The 18,268-nt window shown below is 45.3% G+C and overlaps 1 protein-coding gene and 1 long non-coding RNA gene across 3 annotated transcripts in view; one reads left to right on the forward strand and one right to left on the reverse strand.

The window, feature by feature from the left end:
• Positions 1 to 5,307: 5,307 nt before the first annotated feature.
• On the reverse strand, positions 5,308 to 11,078 carry Gm41212. Of its 2 annotated transcripts, none has more exons than XR_874827.2 (2): positions 9,683 to 11,078; positions 5,308 to 5,470 (listed from the first exon to the last, which is right to left on the reverse strand). It is a non-coding gene; the product is annotated as a predicted gene, 41212 (long non-coding RNA). The 2 variants fall into 2 exon arrangements; XR_874826.2 differs by having other exon boundaries at positions 9,623 to 9,887.
• Positions 9,073 to 18,268, forward strand: part of Siah3 (siah E3 ubiquitin protein ligase family member 3) — a 70,160-nt gene continuing 60,964 nt past the window's right edge. The window contains exon 1 of the mRNA NM_001128093.1: positions 9,073 to 9,281. Within this exon, the coding sequence (NP_001121565.1) occupies positions 9,147 to 9,281 (135 nt within the window). The 5' untranslated portion in view covers positions 9,073 to 9,146. The remainder of the gene's footprint in view (positions 9,282 to 18,268) is intronic.

Below are 18,268 nucleotides of genomic sequence, written 5' to 3' on the forward strand. Positions count from 1 at the left end.
CCTTTGTGTGTGTCCCCTCCCCCAGACACCTGATTTCTGAGTTCTTTCCTGGTCATTACAGACTGCATTCTCATTCATTCATTCCTCCATTCATTCGTTCATTCATTCTTACTCACTACCGAATCTTCCTACCCTTTGCTTTCCTAAAAGCTGGGATTTGCTGGTAACTGGAATGCCATGCTCTCCTGTCCGCCATTTTCCTGAAACATGGTAGTTGAAGCTAGAGGACTTCTGTGAAAGCCATCTGTTTCTGTGAAAGCTGTTTCTGTCCCACAGAGGAGATTCTTTCGATTAGAATTTCCTTCTCTCAAGCTACTGATCTCCTCTTGTGTTTACTTCTCCAAGTGCTCTCCTCCAGCCGTGTGCTTATCTGGAGGCATCTTCTGCAGGTATAAATCAACATTCTGGGAGGAAGCTACCTGGGTATTCAGGGGCCTGCAGACAGCTTAGCCATGACTGACGAGAACATGTGTTTGTGGAGAGATGGAAGATTGCAGAAAAGCAGCCTAAATTATGCTGGGCATTATGGCCCACACCCGTTGCCTGTAATTCCAGCACTAAGGAGACTGAGACAGAAGGATAGCCCTGAGGTCAAGGACAGCTTGGGCTACCTAGTGAGTTTCAGATCAACCTGGACAACAGAACAAGACCCTGTCTGAAGAAAGATAAACAAACAAAAGAGCCCAAATGATCTTGAGCTGGTGTCAGAGCCTGTCAATAAGAGCTGTTTACTATCAACTTCTGTATCTAAGTTAACGTGCTAGATAAACTTCCAGCAGTCTCCAAATATGATAAAGATGACAGGAGAATTCTGTACAAGATTCACGCTGTCCCCTTAAAGATAACACTTGAATCCTACAGAAGGAATTTCACAGCTTTTCTGTAACCAGCCTCCTGAGCAAGCCTATCTCCCCTCTCTTGTTCTGCAACTATAAAGGCTCATGTCTGGTGGATGTCATCCAGACAACAGTGCCCCTCAGAGAAACTTGACTCCACATTCTCCAGATCGTGGTCACTCATATTTCTATTTTTCCTTTAGAGCAGAATGGCTATCTTATAGTTACACACAAAAGGTAAGATGCATGCTTCATTTTTAATTCTATTTATTTGCCAGTTACTAAAACAATACATTTACGTGCCAAACATAACCTAAAGGGAGCCAAGTAGTTTCTAGTGTCATCGTGAGTGCAGGGATTTAAATACACATGACACATTGACCCCAGTGCAGTTAGGATGTTCAGTGGTGCACCTGTGGCCTCTTTCCAGCAGGGACCTCTTTGTGTTGGCTTCTGAGTCTCTAATAAGGCCACGCCATTGTGGTCTTCTTTTCTTTTTTCTTCTGCTTTACTTTCTGGGATGATGAGATGAACCAAGCTCACCTTACACCTCTCCATTGCTTAAGAGCTCTCTACTCTATTGGTATCTTGTTTCAAATGGGAAGATGGTTGAGAAACCACCCCCTGGCCTCCGTGGTACTCCTTTCCTGAGGTCTTCTCACTACACAGAGCTAAATGCACGTCTCCTCTTCTCTTTCCTGCTCCCTCCTGTGCTTTCTCCCTCCTCTCACTCCTCCCCTCCCTCTTCCTTTTCCCATCTCTCTCATCTCCTTTTTCTTCTCATCTACCTGCTCTTTTTATGTCCCCACCTTTTCTCTCCCTTAACATAAACACAGCATTTGTGTTTATTCATGTTATTCTGTATTATTGATAGGGTTATTCAAATCTAACCTCATCAGCCTCACACCCACGGTCCCATTGTTTTATACTAACGACACCAACATAATTATCCATTGCCCTCATCTACAATACACACATCGAGTAACTTCAAAACCTAGAGGCGTAAAGGCCAGGGTAAACACTAATTATATCACAGTTTCTAGAGGTGAGCACATCTGTTCTGGTCAGAGTCTCCCAGGAGATGGCAGGTGAAATGTTGTCCAGGGTTTCATCATCTGAAGTCCTGACGTGGGCTAGCGTGGTGGCATCCCACAGGGCCTACTCATGTGGTTGGCAAGCTCCTTCTGTGTGACAGAAACCCCTGTGGTCTTCACATGGCTGCTAGAGGGTCTTTACATATGAGTTCTGGTTTCTCTAAAGTAAGAGATGCTAGAGAGGGAGGCAAAAGTAGCAGCATCTCTCATCATACGGTCTTGGAAACCACATAGTGTTGTTTCTGTCAAACGGGTCACTCGGCCCGCCTACAGTTAAAGGAGAACGTCTTGATCTACTCAGGGGGGAATATGAAGGATTTTTCCTTTTATTTCATGGCTTAAACTTACATTGCCCCCACTTGCAGCTTTCTAAGCTCCAGTTCCTCACCTTTTGAAGACCCTTGATCTTAAGGAGAAAGGTTTCACTTCCTACTCCCATGCACACTCAATACAGAAAGCATAGAATAATTGGTATAGAACTCGATTCCATTCAGAATGGGAAATCAAAGATAAACAAGGGCCCTGAGCTGTAGACATTCTGAAGTCTTCCAGGGAAGGGTCAGGTGCCACACACCACACCATGCTATTTACTAGAAGCAAGCCACCTAGGCCAGCTCACACAACCAGGGAAGGGACAAAGCAGATTCAGATACAAATACTACCACCAACCGAATAATTACTAAAGTAGTTAGTTCATACTTTTTACTTTTAGAGAATTTCCTAATAAAGATTTTTATTTTTCCTAATAAATTTCAGGGTGTCAGAGTCAAACTAAGGCACTAAGTTATGGTGTGCACTACTTTTCACATTTGAATAGAAATAGGACTGGTTTCATCATTGGCCATACAGTGGAGAGTATGGTCATGTCTGTGTGATGGTCAGTAGTTATGTAGAGAGTTTGTTTAACCAGTCCTCTAAGTAGGGATAGTCTTGGGGGTTTCTAGTTATTTACTGTTTATTTATGACTATTTGTTTAAATCTTTAACCATCAGGAATACCGCTGCAGAGATTGACTTTATGTATGTATCTTTGTCCATTTTTTTTCCCAGACACATATAGCTATAACCTACTCCATGCTATGGCTTGTTTACAAGATACCAGCTTGATAAAGATACTGAATTATTTTAATTTGCACTTCTTTGATTCCACTCTACTTAATATTTTTAATTTTATATAACTCTTATTTTTTTTTCAAAACCACTTTACTGCACACAGGCCTAGAGAGATAGCAGCCAAGAGTTCTAGCTGTTCTTCCTTCCAAAGCACCTGAGTTAAGATTCCAGCATCCAGTCCACCTGAGGCAGTTTGCAAGCATCTGGAACTCCGGCTTCCAGGGCTTGGATACCCTCTTCTGGCCTCTTTGGGCACCTGCACGTATAGGACATAAATTCACACATGCACATACACATAAAGAGAAATGTCTTTCTAAAAATGCGATATCTGTTTAATATGTACACCTGTGTTCTGGGGCCTTCCTACAGAGTGACTTTCACCTGTGTGTGGCTGCTGTGAAATTGGTGTTTCCAGGAGAGCATAAAGTGAGGGCTGGCCCCTCATGCTCTGCTGTCCACTAACTTGACTTTCCACTCATCACCATCTTGTTTCTTCTTCTATTCAGTCTACTATCTGCTCTCTCTTGTTTCTATGCACCATAGTCTTTCACGTGTGTATTGAGCTCCTCATTAGGAAGGAACATAAATATTTCACCATAATTATTATAAATACATCCCCGATATTTTCTTTTTCTTTTTCATTCAAATTGTTAGGCATCGACTTGTTAGTTGGACATGCAGAATTTAATATTTCATATAATCAAGTATTTACCTTTGTGATTACTTCAGTAGATCTTAAATATCTTTATTATTTATGCCGTTTTGCCAAAATTCAATAGCGCACTCATATGTGCTACTTTAAGGTAATTGGTATTGTAAATCTTCCATACAGAAGAGCGCCCTGACCACAGTCTGATAGCTTTCTGAGAAATGACGTGTTTATCACACTAGTTTGCTAGTGTGGATGTTAGGGTTTGAATGTGGAATTTCTCCCACAGGTCCATATGTTGTCAACTTGGTCCTCAGCTGTTGGTTCTACTTTGGAAAATGCTGGGAACTTCAGGGTACCAGGGTGACTTAGAGGAAGTGAGTCACTGGAGGCATGACCTCAAGGGAGTCGGCTCTCTCCTTAATGGTGCAAAAGGAGCTGAGAGTTCTACATCTTCATCTGAAGGCTGCTAGGAGAAGACTGGCTCCCATGTGGTTAGGAGGAGGGTCTTATTGCCCACCCCTACAGTGACACACTTCCTCCAAACAAGGCCACACCTCCTAATAATGCCACTCCCTGGACCAAGCATATTCAAACCACCACAGAGATCCTTCCTTGTTATTTCTGTAGTCTATGCACTTATAGTTTACGGTGTTTTCATTTTCTTTGCAGTATTTGACTAGAGAGGAATTGTGTAAAATATTCTTTTTATTATTGGTAGATAGGATGTTTTTCAGTTTTTAACTATTTCAGTGTGTTGCTATGAAAGTCTTTTTATACATCTTTTGGGGAGGCCAGGTTAGCATCTCTGGTAGGTACTGGAGTAGATTTCTGGGTCCTATGAGATCTCTCTCTCTCTCTCAGCCTCTCTCTCTAGTAAATAATAGCAACCAGTTTTCCAAAGCATTTCCTACCATGTTTTGTTGTTGCATGTCCTTCCCAGAGCTTTGTATCCATTTGCACAAATGTCTTTTGGAGAGAACAAGACAGGGAGGGGAAGTTCTCACTGTGGGTCATGGTCATTTTACCTCTGATATCTTGTTAGATTTTTGAATGACACAATGAACTTCATTTCTAGGAGACATCAGAGAGATCAAGGAATTGGACTATGGTCATGTTAAGTAAGAATGTCGGAGTCTTTTTCTGGCTCCTTACTGATCCAAGATACATATAAAAGGCATCATTATTACCATGGCACCAAGAAAGTATCAGCATCATGGCAGAGTCTGGCTGGAGGAGGACTGTCCCTGGGAGGACTCTCACCAGGGATGGTGCGCTTTGCGGGATCAGAGCTCTTTCTCTCTGCTTTGGTGTATGAATGAGATGTGATCAGCCAGCTTCCCTTCTTGCCATCCTTCCATGTTATGTCTTCCCTGTTGTGAGGACATGATTCCTCTAGAACAGAAGGCTAAAATAAAGCCTTTCATCCTTGGTCTGGCAAGATGGCTCAGTGAGTACTTGCAGCAAGCCTAAGGACCTGAGTTCAATTCCCAGGACTTACATGGTGGAAGGAGAGAACTGAGTCCTTTAAGTTGTCCTCTGATCTTCACATGCACACTGTGGCATGTGTGTGCAGTCCCCTCCCCCAAACAAACAAACAAACAAACAACAATAAAGACATTAAAGGCTTTCTTCATTAAATTGCTTTCGGTCATGGTGTTTTATCTTAGCAGTAGAAAAGTAACTAGGACAGATGGCTGTGGAATCTTAATCCATAATTGCTTGGAATCTTCCTTAAAAATTCTTCCCAGTTGGTGAACAGGTAAACTGTGGTATGTCCTGAAAAAGGAACACTATTCAGCACTGAAAATAAATGAGTTACCAAGTCATGAGAAGACACACAGAGATCTTAGTGTATATTATTCAGTGAAATAAGGCATTCTGCAAAGGCTACATACTCTACGGTTCTAGTGGTAGGACATTCTGGAAAAGGCAATAGTGACAGTAAATGGGTCAGTGGTGCAGTGAGCTTGGGAAGGAGGAAGGAGAATGAACAAAGGGACCTGGGTTTTTATAGCTGAGTGACTCATCGATATGACTGTACAGTAACAGGTCTGTCGTTATACACGTGTGCAGACAAATCTTAATGTCGGCAATACACCCCATGTGCATGTGTGAATGGGGTTTTATAGCTGTAGCAAAGGTACTTTCGCTCTCTGGTGGGGGTATTGATGGAATGAGAGTTATCCAAGTGGGAAGGCACAGGTGTGGGGAATTTCTCATGCCTTCCCTTCAACTTTGTCGTGAGTCAAAAACTGCTCTAAAATAGTCTTTAATCCAATTAAAAGGAACATTCATGTTTGTTTGTTTGTTTTTATGGCTCAAAGTACTCGGCTGGCCTTCATCCTACATGATGGTGTCTTTATCTTGCTTACGGCCGTTTTATTTAAAATTCACCTCTGAATAAATAATGGGAAAAAATGCCACTGTCAATGGGTTTACTTCTAATACGGCAAGGAAAAAACAAAGCAAAAGTAAACAAACAAACAAACAAATAAATGTATGTAAATAAAATAATAGTTCCATTTAACCAAGAATGTAAAGGTGGAAGTTTAGATCTTCTGACTCATGCCAGAAGGGGTGCTCAATTTTATTTTATTTTATTAAAAAAAAAACAATATAGCTGGGCAAAGTGGCACACACCTGTGATCCCCGTATTCAGGGTGCAGAGGGAAGTCATTTCTGGCCATGTAGAAGCCAGCTTGGGCTATATGAGATCCCATCTCATAAGGCCAAGGGGAGGGGGTGCTGTCAAGAGGCTCAGTGCCAAAGCCTGACAACTGGCATTCAGTACCCCCTAAACTCTCATGCTGGAAGGAGAATTGACACCTGCAAACCTGCAAGTTGTCCTCTGACTTCATGACAAGGCATGCACACACACACACACACACACAAGCCCCACAAAACAAAACACCTTTTTTTTCTTCTCTTTTTTTCTTCGATATTTTCTTTATCCACATTTCAAATGTTTTCCCCTTTCCTGGTTTCCCTCTATCCCCTCCCCCGTTCCCCTGCTCACCAACCCACCCACTCCCACTTCCTGGCCCTGGCATTTCCGTACACTGGGGCATAGAACCTTCACAGGACCAAGAGCCCCTCTTCCCATTAATGTCCAACTAGGCCATCCTATGCAGCTAGAGACATGGGTCCCTCCCTGTGTACTCTTTGGTTGGTGGTTTAGTTCCAGGGAACTCTGGGAGTACTGGTTAGTTCATATTGTTGTTCTTCCTATCATGCTGCAAACCCCTTCAGCTCCTTGGGTACTTTCTCTAGCTCTTTCATTGGGGACCCTGTTCTCCTTCCAATGAATGGCTGTGAGCATTCACTTCTGTATTTGTCAGGCACTGGCAGAGCTACTCAGGAGACAGCTATATCAGGCTCCTGTCTGCAAGCTCTTGTTGGCCTCCACAATAGTGTCATCTATTTTGCAAGTGCACTTATTGTTTGAATACAAACATCAGCATCCTATTTATCTGTTAGCCAGCTTGTTCTTTGAGATCACCAGTTTTCAACCTGTGGGTCATGACCCTTTAGGGATCAAAGGACCTTTTTTCACTGGGGTTGCCTAAGACCATTGGAAAATACAGATATTTACATTACAATGTACAACAGTTACAAAGTAGCAACAAAATAATGTTATGGTTGGTGGGGCGGCGGGGTCACCATGATGTGAGGAACTGAGTCAAAGGGTCGCCGCATTAGGAAGATTGGGAACCACTGCTCTAGATTTGATTTGATTTTTTTAAAATCAAGTTAAAATCAACCCAGACTCTGCTTGGCTTTCCTAAACCTGGGCACCTTCTTTTCTGCTGTATTTTACTGTGTTCTTATCCTAAGTGCCCAACCGGGTCACAGACTTGGGTGTCTTGTCATCAGAGTTTATATCTCTTGCAGTGTGGGCCCTGTGACACCAACACATGTGACTTTTTGTCATCAAGACAGATGTTGTCATGTACAAAGTTCATACTGTCAACAGTGAGGTAGAGTGTTGTGTGTGTGTGTTTTGTTTTGTTTTGTTTTGTTTTAGTCTCACGATGCTTCAAGCAAGTTTACAATTTTGTGCTGCTTGACTGTGTTTGTAGATATCCTGGAGACGTGTGTGAGGGTCCAGGAAGGAGCCACAGCCTCATACCAATGGCTTCAGCTCAGTCTATCTGACCACTCAGTGTAGAAGCAGCCAAAGAACTAAAACTCACTATTCCCAGTTCTTGGGCTTTCGTGGCAGAGACTAAATAAACCATGGAACTTATTCCCTGCAAGCCCAAAGCCTTTAGGAGCTGTCCTTCAGGACCCTGTGGGTGGCCTCAGAGCCTGCCCCGGCACGGGGTTGGCAGTGCTCTGTGGCAGCTACTGACTAGACTGGTCTCTGCCTATCTGCGCTGCTGCTGTTGCTGCTGCTGCTGCTGCTGGCATTCAGACAAACAAGTGTTGTGCTGTGTGTATTCCTAATCTCTATTTTAATGTCTCCAACAATCTACTGGTTAATTAGCAATTTGCTGCCCACAAATATGCAAATGAGTGACAAGCCTAGGTTCTCTGCATCTGTAATTATTCTGCTGATGTACAATCCACTTTCTTCCCCCTGTAGGTTTTTCTATGTGTGTGTGTTCGTGCATCAGGGATTTCATTATTTTTAGAAGCGTGCTCTGTGCATCTTTATGCTTTAATAAAAGAGAGTTCAGTGATTACTGTATTTTGAAATATATATACTATATGCATGTCCCTCCTCAATTCCAAATTCATCTGTCGGATTCTTTTTTTCTTAAAGAACAGTGAGTTTAGATTTATCAAGAGGCTACAGTCCAAATTGCAGAGAGTCAGAGCATAAGACTGAAAGATACACATTTCTGCGGCTGCCAAATTCTTATCTTGAATCAGTATCTTGTAGTATTTGATTTTCTCCAGGCAGCTCCGTGAGTAGAGCCACAAGCTGACGACCCCATCTGCCTGTTGGAGCACAAAGCTTTCCTGTTTGGAGGTGGAAATGTTTTATATTTTTTTCCTTTTTTGGATGGGGGTTTTGTTCAGGGCACTAAGAAAGGCTCTCATGTTAAATTAAGTCAATTAATAAATGGAGACACATTAAGCAATCAATTTTGTCAGCCTATCTCCCCAGCATTATGTATGGTTGGCTGTAATCACAAGATAAATGCAGTGTGCTGATCTATGGTAATGTTCAATAATACATTCTCCGCCAGGCTCAATTCATCAGGGAGTTTCAGTAGGGGAGGTATTTGTTATTGGCTGTCTCTGAACCTCAAGGATAACATTTCTGTCCTTTTGATTGGCTGCCTCGCTGCTGCAAGATTCTAACCGTCTTATTTTGATGATGAATATGAAGGCGCGCTAAGCCGGGCTGGAACGGAGAGTCTCCGAGGCTGTGCTCCATTCAGAGCCCAAGGACTTACAGCTTCCTCCGCTGCCTTCCTGTGTCAACAACCCCCCAAAAGTTGTGATGCTTTTCTTTACACAGTGCTTTGGGGCTGTGTTGGATCTCATTCACCTCCGGTTTCAGCACTACAAGGCTAAACGGGTTTTCTCTGCTGCTGGGCAACTTGTCTGTGTGGTCAACCCCACGCACAACCTAAAGGTGAGTCGCTTCCTCTCGTGCTTTCTGCCATCTCCGCGGGGGCTCTAGCCTTTTCTCAGGAGACTTCTATCAGGGAGCTCATGCAGGCAGTTTGCTGGTGCTAGGATCCCGGGGTCTCAGGGGATGCTTGCCTCATGCTCGCTCTCTGGATAGCTTGGTGCTGTTACTGTGACTGTGTGGTGTTTTCTGGACTGGCAAGCAACCAGAAGAGCAGGCATATAGTGTCTTCCTCACACGGTCCTCCGAGGGGAGTCAGGGGAGTCGGGGGTGGAGGGGCAGAGGGGGCAGGGGGAGGGGCAAAAGGGAGGGTGAAGGGAAGAGAAGGGTAGAGGTGTCCTTACCTCCCTCCCAAGCATTTGTGGGCCAGTGCCGAGGAGAACAAAAAAAATCTGAAAAGTTACCCAAATTGCTGTCTGTCCCGCCGGTCAGTGCAATGCAAGGATTTGGCTGTGCAGAAGTAGCTTCAGGACTGGGGAGCTCTGATACAGGACCCGGGAGTTGGCAAGGGGCCGTTTCTGCAAGAGTTAGCCCTTGTCCTCAAACTGTGTCAAAGTGTGTGTGTGTGTGTGTGTGTGTGTGTGTGTGTGTGTGTGTGTGTGAGAGAGAGAGAGAGAGAGAGAGAGAGAGAGAGAGAGAGAGAGAGAGACTGTCTGTCTGTGTCTGTCTGTCTGTCTGTCTGAGTTGCTGGGAGGAGTTTAGCTCCTTTCCCTCCTGCCAAGGAGATGTGAGCCTCCTCTGAGAGCAGTCAGAGGAGGGCTTCGCTTCAATTGTGTAATAATGAAACCAGCTAGGAGCTGCAGCGGCTGCCTGGAGCCTGCAGGCGGCTGGCTGCTGAGCTGCCTGCCAGTGGCTGCCTCACCTGCTCGCTCGGTGCTGCTTTCACCGTGTTCATCCCTTCACGTCAATGTTCTAAGCCAAAATGCAGGGCCAGAAGGACCTCTCCATGTCAGGGTGCAGATGAGGAAATTAATGAAGAGACACTGCCTAGGGATGCCGGGGAGGTGGGGAGTGGGGAAAGGGCATGCTGGGACAGCGCAACTGAACTCCCTGGAGGTGGAATGGTCTGAAAATCAACTAAAACGCAGGACTCTAGATTAGATTGCCGCTTGCTTGCCTACCTTCACTGTACTGGGAGACTGAGGGACAGGGGGAGGGGCTGTGTCTGCAACTGAGTGTGGGACTGTCTCCTGGAGACCGAAGCTGTGATTCTGACCACTGTGGTCCAGCAGTGTTGAGCGATGCTTGTGGTGGGTGCGATGTCGATGTTGTACAATAAACTCTCATGATCAGATGCATGGTCCTTAATCCTCTTGCTGCAGACCTGTGTTTATAAGCGTTCCCCACCTCCATTCCTGGAAGTCTTTAAACTGACAGCTGTCTGGAGCCTCTGAGGTCATATTCCAGGGGCAACGTGATGGAGGGGGTGTGGACTCCACTGAGACCCCAACTGGCTTTCTGTGACAAATCTCGCCAAAGCATTCATGTGTGCTCTCACTGCCTTACGCTCGTTCATCTCTTTCCTCTTCTGGTTTTATTTTTTTAATGGCTTGATTTTATAAATGAGAATTCTCTTCCAGTCATCCTTGGCAGAGCAAGTACATCGTAACCATATTAAAAATACTCTTGAATTCCATTCCACGGCCACTTTGGAGACCTTACTCCAATCCCATTATTTTGTCAACTCGTATTAGTTACTTCCCTGCGGCAAGAAATATTGTTTACTCCTGTTTTACATTTTAATACCTTTTAAAATTATGCAATATAAGCAGCTCTAAAGTTTGAATTTACGTGATGCTCTGACTGTGCCCAAGGACGGAGAAGGGAGGGTGCTCAGGTCTTGCCGAGCAGCAAGGGGAAAGTATCTGTGTACGTTCTGTAGTGATGACTGCTTAATGCCCACAACAACCTTGGCTTAGGGTCGGGGTAAAAGGCTTTGAGATACCTTGGACAACTGTGTGAATGAATGCCGCAACCTTTCTAAGCCTTCCCTTCCTCATCTTGAAGACAAACCTAGAAATATCTATCCTGCCTTCTCCGCAGCTTTCTGAAGCTGCCAGGAGATACTACAGGGAGGGGGAAATGAATAAATGTGTTTGTAATAATCTCTCCTCTAAACACACATATACATACACACATACATACACATACACACACCATACACACACACACACACACACACACACACCTTGCATGTAATTTATGGCTTTTCAAAGAGTGTCACTTAAAGCTTTAAGACAACTTATGCTCCTGTAATCAGGAACAGAAATACATGTCATGCTTTTAAGGAGTGATTTTTTTTTCATGGCTTTGTGTGTGTGTGTGTGTGTGTGTGTGTGTGTGTGTGTGTGTGTGTGTACACATGCTCATTTGGCTTTTCATTTCCCATTAAACCCCCCTTAGGAACTTAGCTCATCAGAGCCTCACTGTGAGTAAACATGTTGTGCTGTGTGCCACAGTGTTTGGGTCCCTTACACAGGACTCGGAGGGCCCCTGCCTGCAGAGGGATGCACCCAGCAGCCAAACTGCTCTATGGGGTCTCCATCAGCTCTTGGCTTATCCAGCACCCAGGTAACAGTAGGTCAGCAGAGTCACTTTCAACCTGAAGCTAGCAGACAGCGTCAGGTTTTCAAAATAAAAGCGCCATTGGCCTGCTTGATTAAACTAAACAGTGCATACAGATTCAGAAGAGTTCTCTCCCTAAATGTTCACAACCATAAATAGACCACACCAAAAAAAAAAAAAAAAAAGTCTTTGCTATAATAAGCTGTGGTCTGTTGGGGGAGGGGATTCCTTTTTTGGAGAGAGAGAGAGAGAGAGAGAGAGAGAGAGAAGGTATGGCAATGTTAACCCAGAATAGCTATTGATCTGTGGTGCTTCCCCTCACTTTAGGACGGGTTGGGACATGAAGTAGTGACTGAGGCTATGGAGCACACAGCCTTGCTTTCTTGGGCTGCCTGGAGCTCCAGAGGCAGCTGTGAAGACTGTGTGGAGACAGTTCTGGTCTTTCCTGAGAATGCTAACAGCATCTAAGGACTGTGAGCAAATGCTGAGATATAATTCACCAGCTGATCAGGACACACCATGTGGCTTCCACAGGTCACCTTCATTAGCAGTCTCACTAACCCAGGAGTCCTTCGAGCTGATGCCTTCCCTTGTAAATGGAAAGCAGAGCCTTCCAAGGACTGCAGATACTGTGGTTTAGCCATCCTGCCCATAAATCCATTCTGAAAGGTCCTATAGAACACACTGCGAACCTGGAACACTGGGCTTTAAGTGCCTGGGTAGAAATGGCCGAGCCAGACTCACCCCTCGGATCCCCTAAGTCTGTCTGTATCTGCCTGTACTTGTAACACTTTGCCAAGATCAGAATTTCAGATGGTGTCCGCCCCTACCCTGCCCCGCCTCACCCCGGTTTACTTTCCAAGCCATGGAACGTGCTCCTCCAGGTAGCCAGCTTTCAGGCTATCGATCTCCAGACACTGCCCATCCCCAGGTTGCTTCTCGATACACTTCTGTACCTGCTGCCCCTTCCCACACGAAGCAGCTTTCCTCTCCTGGTTCATCTCCCATTGGCCTACCCATCAGAAGCAGCCCTGCCTGCCCTGCCTGCAGACACATCCTTTGCAAAGTGTTCCAGCCAGTTCCCAAAGCCAAGGTTCTCCAGGGAAGGGACTGCAGGCTCACCAGAGCCCCTCTGATCCCAGCCCTCAGTCCTTCCCAAGGCCACAGTGAGCTGAGGTGGCTGGGTGACTTCCTCCTCTTAACCACGGCTTTGATAAATGAGTTTTTAAAAAGAAATGCTAGCAGAATGCATTCTGGCAAACTTCCGAAAGGCCCTGTCTGATGTGCCAGTGTCCTCTGCATTGGGCTGAAGATTAGTACCCCACTCCCTGCCTCCATTCAGCCAGATCCCTTAGATTTACAAACAGCACACACACACACACACACACACACACACACACACACACACACACACACAGAGTGGTGGTTTTAATTTAAGTGCCTGGCAGATGCAAAGTCTGAAACTGGAGTTGTTCCAGGTCCGTTCCTTGCAGCATCTCTGTGCCTTTCATCCTGAGAGCAGCTTGGATGAATGTGAGTGCCGTGATGGTGGAGAAGGGAGTGTTGTGTGAAGGGAGAGGTGGGAAAGGGAGGAGGGGGCAGGAGAAGGAGATGAGGAAGAGGAGATTAGAGGGGGGAGAGAGAGAGAGAGAGAGAGGAGAGAGGAGAGTGAGGAGGGGGAGGGAAGAAAAGAGGGGGAAGGGGAGGTGTGAGACTGGCAAAGTCTGACATGGTTTCTGCTTCTGCTGTGTGGGATGGTCTTTGGAGATCCTGGACTGCCCCCAGGGCTTTGCTTAACTCCCCTGGACACAGCACAGCAGGGTGTGGGAAGAGAGCAGAAGACCTGAGTGTTTCTGGAGATTGAGAGGCAGCCTTTGGAGTGTTCAGTGTGAATGCCCACTTGAAAGCAGTTCAAAGCTTTGCAACGAGATCATTGAAGAGCTGGTATGTGGGTTACCCAGTTCTTCCCCGCACAGCCACATCAGCGGGCCCCTGTTCTCAGTTTCTCTGACATCTCCCCAGGTTCTCTTCCAGCCCAGTTTGGAGCTCTTTCACTGCTGAGAAGTTCAGGGATGGGGGGGAGGGCAGGTTAAGGTCCACCCTCTCCTACTTTTAAATCAAAGGCTCTTTAGCCTCTATCAGCCCCTTGGTTTCTGCAAATATTCTATGACACTATGGGCACCAAACAGCCATGCAACTTTTCTGGTTAATGGTGATTGCAAATGGGGCTCCTGAGCCACATAACAGGAGGTCCCAGGCCCAGGGCAGTGATTTAGTTAGCTGTCTGCTAGTGATTATATTGCAGAACAGGCTGGAGATGGAAACTGGACAGAGGTGAGCCGATTCCCTCCATTCTGCATTTATCCTGCAGCCTCAAGCCCATTTTGTGAAATCCCCCTAACTGGACTCTCTCTACTTACAAGAACTGCCTCTGGGGGAATGAGACAACTAATGGCTTAAACTCCCTCTGAAACACACAGTGAGGTCAGAGATATTTGAGTGCTTTTCCCAAGTTAAGACAGACTACTTTCTTAGTGATTAACAACAGAGGGAGGGTAGGGAGCAACTGTCTGAGACGGTGTCTTGTGCCTTAAAAAGTCATCTTGCCCTAAGCAGTGCAATGACCTGTTCAGATACGCAATGTCATAGACAAGATGTTCCCCTGGGGAGTGGAGATGCATCTCTGTACGGGTTCTGTAGCTCAAGGAATGGTGGAGAGCTTGTCAAAGCAGGGAAGCCACAGTTCGGAAGCCGCCGAGGAAACCGAGACTGCAGAGGGGGGTCCGGTGCTGGTTTCGCTAGTTTGTGCTGGTTTCCTATGGCTGCCCCTGCGGCACAGCTGGGAAGGGAGCATGGCGTTTGAGCTGATTACGGAGCCCATCAGCAGCCAGAGCGGGTTGGGATCCAATGCTGCTTTCCTGGAGCATCTCTTTCCCCAGTTCTGAATGCACATGCAAAGTTTATATACATTTCTTGGGTCCAGGATGATAATTCAACTGGTTACACAGCAAATCATAGTGATTATCATTTCCAGCGTTTTCCCATCTCCTCCAGCACTGATTGTTTTGGGGTTAGGAACCTCTGGATCTGAGTGATGGATATCTTTGACCTTTGTGAGCCTTGTTTCTTTTCATTTGGAAAATGGAGATTTTAGAGGCAGCCTTTGGAGTGTTCAGCCTGAATGTCCACAGGAAAACAGTATGACCCACCTCCATACCATTCCCATTGGTGATCGTGCCTGTCATTATTACTGTTGAACCAATCAGAAATGCCTTCCTCACAAATTAATGGTATACCGTGGCTCATCCCAGGCTGGGCAGGGGCACACATTCTGAAACCTCTGGCACTGTGTAAACATGACCCAGTTCTTGTGTTTAACTTGGATGGGTGAAATTCGGTGTTAGGAAGTATGGTAGTTTGAAAGAGATGTTCCCCCCAAATTCTCAGGCCTTTGAACACTTGGACCTCAGTTGTTGCCTGTTTAGGGAGAATTAGGAGGTGTGGCCTTGCTGGAGGAGGTATGTCACTGGGGTGGACTATGAGGTTTCAAAAGGCTTGAGCAATGTCCAGTGCTCTCTGTGCCTCCCATTTGTGGCTCCAGATGTGAGTTCTCAGCTTCTGTTCCCACTGCCTGCCACCTGCTTCCTCTGGTTCACAGTCATGGACTCTAACCCTGTGGAACAGTAAGACTCAAATAAACCTCTCCTTCTTTATTGTCTTGGTCGTGTTGTTCTCTCACAGACAGGAAGTTGCAGCAATAAAGCTAAGGCAATTGAAGATCAGCATTTCAAAGCAAGCTCTTCAAGGGAGGGGGACTAGAACAATGTTCCTATTCAAGTCTAAACCACAAGGCTCAAAGATCAAACATCTAGGTGCTGGAAAGATGGCTCAGCACTTGAGAGCACTGATTGTTCTTCCAGAGGTCCTGAGTTCAATTCCCGGCAACTGCACGGTGGCTCACAGCCGTCTGTAATGGGGATCTAATGCCTTCTTCTGGTGTGTCCACAGTGTATTCACACACACACACACACACACACACACACACACACACACACACACACACAATAATTCTTTAAAAAAATCACTCAGGAGGCAGAGGCAGGCAGATTTCTGAGTTTGAGGCCAGCCTAGTCTACAAAGTGAGTTCCAGGACAGCCAGGGCTATACAGAGAAACCCTGTCTCAAAAAAAAAAAAAAAACAAAAACAAAAACAAAAAAACAAAAAACAAAAAACAAAAAACAAAAAACAGATCATGCATCCAGTCCAAGGTCAAAGCTGATGGAGCTGCAGCAGGGACAGGACTCATACTCAGGCTCTTCATTCAGACTCTGCCGAAGGCAAGACCATGAGGGGATGGGCACTTTAATCAGGAAGGTGCCCTTCTAATATGAGCCACCAAGGGTGTTGGTGTTGAACATCATCTTAGAGGGGCTTTGCTCTCCGGAATTTGTCATCTGGGCTACCACAGGGCTTCAAAAAAACAACCGTTTCTTGTATCTAAAATGCTGATGCAGATACATGACTCAGGCAGAGGATAGAATTCATGGGAAGTCACCAAAGCCAAGCAGCTACCATTCCAGATGGACAAATAGCGGGATAGATCAAGTTCTGTTACCAAAGGCTACATTTTCACTTTGGCTGTGAGCCCAGGATGAAAGCACTGTCAGAGACCAGACCCATGTTTTTAGCAGATTTTTTTTTTTTGGTAGATAATGTAGAATTATGGTCTAACTGGAAATGTCAGTTATACTTTCAAGAGATATTGAATCTCTTAATATAATTCCTGGGCCCTTTGATGTATTGTTAAATCACGGATCCGTAATGAGGAATGTGCTCAATGCTGCTGGGCTATCTCTGCTAGCCCATGGCATCAGAATTCCAGCAAGGAGAGAGTTGTAAAGTGGAAGGGGCAGGCCTTCCCCAACACCACCCTCCCGCCCCAACGAAGCAGGAGAGGGCACAATATGGGGTGTCATCAAAAGCTATATTTATAGATGAAAGACAAAGTTATCTTACCTAGAAGGTCCCACAGACACAGAACCCAAACCAGTATAACAAGACAGGTTTACAGCAGGCCAACCAGCTAACCCGGCCACCTCCTGCTTAGTACCCAGACATTACTGCTACTCAAAGTATGCCAAAGGACTTGGCCAAGATGTGACAAAGAGTCCCAGGCCAGTAGCCACTCAGAAGCTCAGGTTCCTTTGCCATAAATTTGGTACTCGTGTGACATATTCCAGGCTGAGCCAGGCCATATCCTGAAACTCTCACAGAGTAGTTTTCCATTGACTTGGACATACTCAGGTTAATAAGTCATGATGATAATAGTCATAAATAACTACCACTTACTGAAGACTGGCTACATCCTAGAACTGTTTAGTGCAGAACTGAGCGTTTAACTGTCTCTAGGAAGGGGTGTGTTATTATCACACTCCACCCTACGTAATATCAAAGCAGGAAGAGGTTAACGAACTGGCCCAATAAGGATGAGTTCTTGGTGAGTAAGCTCTCGTTCTTTGATTAAAACCCTGTGCCCTTTGGTGAGCTTCTTGTCACAGCTCACCATCCAGGCAACTTGCTGAGGGCTCAAATTGAATGCACACACTCTCTCACTGTACAATATCAAGCTAAGAGCTTGTTTCATTCATGCTCATGTATATAAACATGGGTATGATGTCCTAACCCATGCTGGGCAGTCCTGGGAGGCATTCTTTGTATTTCTTAAGGCTGCAGGTGGGTCTGGACACCTGCAGTTTGCATTAATCTTGCTAGCTTCCTCTGTTTGCTGCAACCACCCTCAAGTCAACTATTACATAAGAGTCCTTATCTTGGGTTCTGTTGAGGAGGAAGCCTGTGCGTATATATTTCAGATTTGTGGATTAAAAAAAAAAAAAAACACATCAACCTAGATTTATTTAGCACATACTAAGTACCAAGGACCATGCTACGTAGTTTCCTGAAATTGCTTTGAACAGAAAAAACTTGGGGAGGGGAAGTGCTTGTAACCCTTTAAAGACAATCAACCAAAGGGGTTGTGGATATTTTGTTGATATTCTTTTTAAGAGAGCTCAGAAAGTTGGTGCCGAATTCCTGTCCTCCCACCAAAAAGAAGAAGAAGCAGGTAGATGTACATGTAAAATTATGGGAACATGGATTCACAATGATGATTCTAGGTGATGTAGGTCTGCAGTTTCTGAACTCAAGGGAATTGCAGAGTCTGAGACATGGAAATGGATGTTAAAATTAGATGTATGTCTACGACACTAATGTCTCAGCCTTCTCTGCATCAGGTCACACCACAGCTAATACACAGATTTGGTTAGCCAATGGGCAAAGGATTGTCCAAACATGGTATCTCTCACAGGGTGAGCCCCATCAGAGACTTCATTGGAAAAATAGCAAGGATCTCAGAGATTGCCTCTGC

The sequence above is a fragment of the Mus musculus genome, chromosome 14 (genome assembly GCF_000001635.26).
Source record: "Mus musculus strain C57BL/6J chromosome 14, GRCm38.p6 C57BL/6J".
Lineage (NCBI taxonomy): Eukaryota > Metazoa > Chordata > Mammalia > Rodentia > Muridae > Mus > Mus musculus.